This window comes from Solanum dulcamara, chromosome 11 (genome assembly GCF_947179165.1).
Source record: "Solanum dulcamara chromosome 11, daSolDulc1.2, whole genome shotgun sequence".
In the NCBI taxonomy this organism is placed as follows: Eukaryota; Viridiplantae; Streptophyta; class Magnoliopsida; order Solanales; family Solanaceae; genus Solanum; species Solanum dulcamara.
Window position 1 is genome coordinate 57,280,963 of NC_077247.1, and position 4,180 is coordinate 57,285,142.

At 35.1% G+C, this 4,180-nt stretch overlaps 1 protein-coding gene across 1 annotated transcript; it reads right to left on the bottom strand.

Moving 5' to 3' along the window:
- Positions 1 to 1,711: 1,711 nt before the first annotated feature.
- Positions 1,712 to 3,898, bottom strand: LOC129873622 (zingipain-2-like). Its single transcript, XM_055948750.1, has 4 exons — positions 3,113 to 3,898; positions 2,599 to 2,834; positions 2,361 to 2,498; positions 1,712 to 2,247 (listed from the first exon to the last, which is right to left on the bottom strand). Exons 1-4 carry the CDS (start codon positions 3,561 to 3,563, stop codon positions 1,978 to 1,980), a joined length of 1,095 nt encoding a protein of 364 aa, XP_055804725.1. The 5' UTR covers positions 3,564 to 3,898; the 3' UTR covers positions 1,712 to 1,977.
- Between the last annotated feature and the right edge of the window lie 282 nt (positions 3,899 to 4,180).

Sequence of the window (4,180 nt, forward strand, 5' to 3'; positions counted from 1 at the left end):
GTGTCGGTATATGGACCTCGCGAGTTTCCCATGGGTCACAAACTCTCAAAGCATATTCCGAGAAGTATTGTGTATATACAGTTGTGAGGTTACTTGGTATTTGAGGCATATCATCTCATGGTGTTGCATTGCATCTCATTATCTTCTCTATTTTTACTTGATTATGTGTTAAATATTTTGTGACGTTTGATTACCCTTGTTTTGGTGAGACTTAATTGATAAGTATAATGTAGAATTATAAATTTTTAGAATGAATTTTATATATACTCCTGTCACTACTTCTTCGTTGTCGGTCAATGAGACATACTGGGTACACGTGATTTCGTACTCATACTACACTTGTTGCACTCTTTTGTGGTGCAGATTCGATTCCGAATACGAGCGCATCTCATGGAACTTTTTGAGTCCGAGTTTGGGTTATCTTGGAGTTGTGGTGAGCTGCTTGGTTGTTCCGCGACCCATATCTCCCTCTATTTTTCATTTATTCTGTTATTTTAGTATTCAGACATGATATTTATTACGTCTACACCGGTTATTTTAGTTTTCATATTTGAATCCTACTTTAGAAACTCTTGTACTCATGACACCAAATCTTGGGTGGTATTTTAGCTTTCCACATTCCATATTTATGACAGACTTAGTGTATTGAATCTTCCATTTGTCGCTTGTCTCCTTACTTTATTTATTTTATTGAATTGATAAGAATGTTTGGATTGGCTTATCTATCGGTTGGGGACATAGGTGCCATCACGACTTATGAATTTGGGTCGTGACACGCTCCCAATAGGATTTTTTCCATTCCAAGGCTTGAGTCCAAGATCTTTGGTTAAGGGTGAAGCAGTCGCACCACTGCACCACAATTCCATGTTGGTCTTTAGATTTGAATATCTATAGAACCTATCGGACAAGATTACACAACCTCAAAATAATTTCAAAATGGTTTAATCGCTAGTATTTTATAATGAGAATTTTTTACATATAGTGACTCAAAAATACTTTAATTATGTTTCATAGCTATAGTTTGGGTAATTACATTTCGTAACTATAGCTATAGCAGCGTTTGTATAATTTGCTATACAATTCACAGTTTTGTATAATGTTTGTATAATTCGCTAAACAATTCGCAGTTTTTGTATAACGTTCGTATATTTCGCTATACAATTCGAAGTGTTTGTATATTTCTGTATACAAATCACATCATTTGTATAATCGCGTACATCATTTGTATAATCGCGCGAATTATACAAAATTCAAACTGTAATTACAACTAGATGTTTACCGCGAACCGTAATTAATTCAAACTATAGCTATATTAACTAGCATATGTTTGTCAATTCGCATAATTTTCCCTTTTATAATTTTGATAAAGAAAGATTAATGTGATCAATGGAGAGATTAATATGACTTGAAATGATAAGTTAACCGTTAATTGGTGACGGATTAATATGACTTGAAATAAAACAGAGAAAAATATTTTTTGAAAAAAGCGCTAAATGTATTGGTGGGCGATATGAAGAAATCGCTGTTCAAAGAAGAAGAAGTCACGTAGCTTTTGTTTCATTTATTGATTTTGCCATTTCTTTTCAGCTGGATAGACATGAAAGGTTCAATAGGCACATTTTGAATGATATTGGACTGTCGAACAAGAACAATGCTTAGTTTAGATGTCAAAAATATAAAAACTTGACCTATTTTATTTTATTTTAGTTAAAAATGGATAATATTTTATGCATAAAACATCATTTGATCAAATGGTAGATCAAGAAAATGACTTGACAAATCTCTCTTTTATCAACCCACAAAATCAAAGATACTTTTCATTAAACAAAACACAAACAGAGAAATGCATTGCAACAACAAATACCCAACTATTTACAAAATATTAATTTGATGATCAACTAAAACAAACATCCTAAAATAACACATAAAGCCATGAAATTCCTCAAATGCAAGGCAACTGAGTAGATCAAATTTTCTTCAGATAATGCTAATCTTTTCTTCTTTTGAAGTAGTAGTAGTACGTTTATTTGTGGCATCCTTAATGGGATATGAAGCCTCCGTCATAATTCCACACTTGCCCAAGTGAGCATTCTTCACATTACGTTCAATTTTGACATAACCACTTTCTCCCCACTTTATGCCCCATGAGTTCCTCACTAACCAATAATCCTTTCCATTTTCACTACCGTAGCCAACCACCACAACACCATGGTCTACTTGCTCTCCACATTTCCCCGTAAACACTCCCTGATAAAAAAAAATCAAATTCAGAATGAATGTTATATGTACGTTCATTTTTTTTTGTTTGCTTATGTATATATTATGATCCCGGACATAAAAGGTTTTGAGGTTCGAATTACCGAGGAGTAGAGTTGGAAAGCTCTGCCAGAAGCTTCGATGGCTACGCTAACAGGTTGATGTGCGACAGCTTTTTGAAGTGCTCTTTCATTTCTAGGCACGTCTTCGTAATCATCAATACTAACAGCCTTGGAATTTTTCTGTAACATTACAACTTTAACCAATTAGAATTCTGTTGATTTTCACTAAGCAATTATAAAATTATATATTTATAGGAATATTTAATTAGTATGGACTAACCAGAACAGGATCGCATCGGCCTTCAACGCCGCGATAAGGATAGTGATTTTCAGTGTCCATGCCACCGTTGGAGATTATGAACTCGAAGGCATAGTCCATTAGGCCACCGTTACAACCAACGTTCTGGGCTCTGTCACAATCAACAAGTTCCTGCTCAGATAGTGTGATCATTTCCCCTGTTACAATTTGGTTTATGCCTTCCACTGCTGCCACGGTTGAAAAGGCCCAGCAACTTCCTGTGAAAGCCCAAACAAATTATGAAAACATCGCCATGTAAAAGTCCAGTGGGCCAAACATACAGATCATGTCATGTTCGATATAAGTTCTAGGTTAATATTTGGGTCGCATACATACAGTGATAATAATTTTGGGATCTTTATACAAATAGCCAATTGTATTATATATTCGTCAGCTGTTTTTAAACAGTTTAAAGATTTTGGGTTGAGGTCTATTCAAGTCTTCAACAATAGATTTTTGTGATTTTAAAGATTGGTTTCCAAAATTATATATATACCACAACTCCCTTGATTCTTGATAGGAGCAACAGCGCCTCTCTTCCTCCAATCGACAGAATGAGGCAGCAGCTCATTAGGCCGCGAAGCATAACGCAGGCTTGGATTTTTCGATTTCACAAGGCGCCGCCTAGCGTCACTTCTCGTGCCCAAATACATAGCCCGGTACTCCTCGTTCGTGAGATCAGCAAATTGGTTCAATCCAACCTTATACGTGCGATTTTCGGAGTTGTTATGTTCCTCAATGAACCTCAAATTATCCTTAAAAATCACAAATCTTTTCTCCTTCTCTCCCAAGGCATTATACGCTTTCCCATACTCTGTTAACCACTTTTCGTATATAATTCCCTTCATCACCTCCTTATTTTTGTAATCTATGATGGACATGTCAATTGCATAGGATAAAGACGAAAAGAGGGCGAAGAGAAGAGTTACTATTACGGTTTTAGACATGGCTGACAAAGTGCAAAGGAAAACCTAAAACATTTGTAAGGAGAGTATAGTGCAGAGGCTTAATGGGTGAGGCAAACCACTTGGGATTTATATAGATGAAAGACTTGGATATTATAATCAGTTTTTAGTAAAATTATTTTGGGATAACGGGAAAAAAAAAAGTGAAAGAATTTATTGTGCTTACATTGGGACCAAAACGCCAGGAATGGGGGAGCAGAGTCTCATGGGTTGTGGGAACGCCAAACTGATTTTGTAAGACCAAACCGCCAATTCACCGAACTCAGTGATGCAAAAAAAGATTATTGTCAGAATTCACCTTTGTAAATAAAATTTTAGTCTTTGCATATGTAAGAGTTAGACCAGTCCGTCAAATCGGCTAACTTAGGGATGCGTAAAATATTTAGTTTGCAGGAAAAATGTATAGATCCGCTCGTTCATCTAATCACTTAAATTAAAAAAAATGGATGGATAAATAATATAAGTATAATTCAATTATAATTGTGTGTAGTTAGCTACATAAAATCAATATATGCTCTGTGCATACTAATTAAAAATGGTAAATAATTATTCAACAGCATATCGTAAAAATTCCCTTATTGTCTCGATCGGTTTGAAAG

What these genes read in the sequence shown, in the direction of transcription:
- LOC129873622 (XM_055948750.1), bottom strand. Translation starts at nt 3,563, where the DNA reads ATGTCTAAAACCGTAATAGTAACTCTTCTCTTCGCCCTCTTTTCGTCT. An exon ending in CAAGAATCAAGGGAGTTGTG is followed by an intron (nt 2,835 to 3,112) that starts GTATATATATAA and finishes GGGCTTTCACAG; the next exon opens with GAAGTTGCTGGGCCTTTTCA. An exon ending in CTTTCCAACTCTACTCCTCG is followed by an intron (nt 2,248 to 2,360) that starts GTAATTCGAACC and finishes TTTTTTTATCAG; the next exon opens with GGAGTGTTTACGGGGAAATG.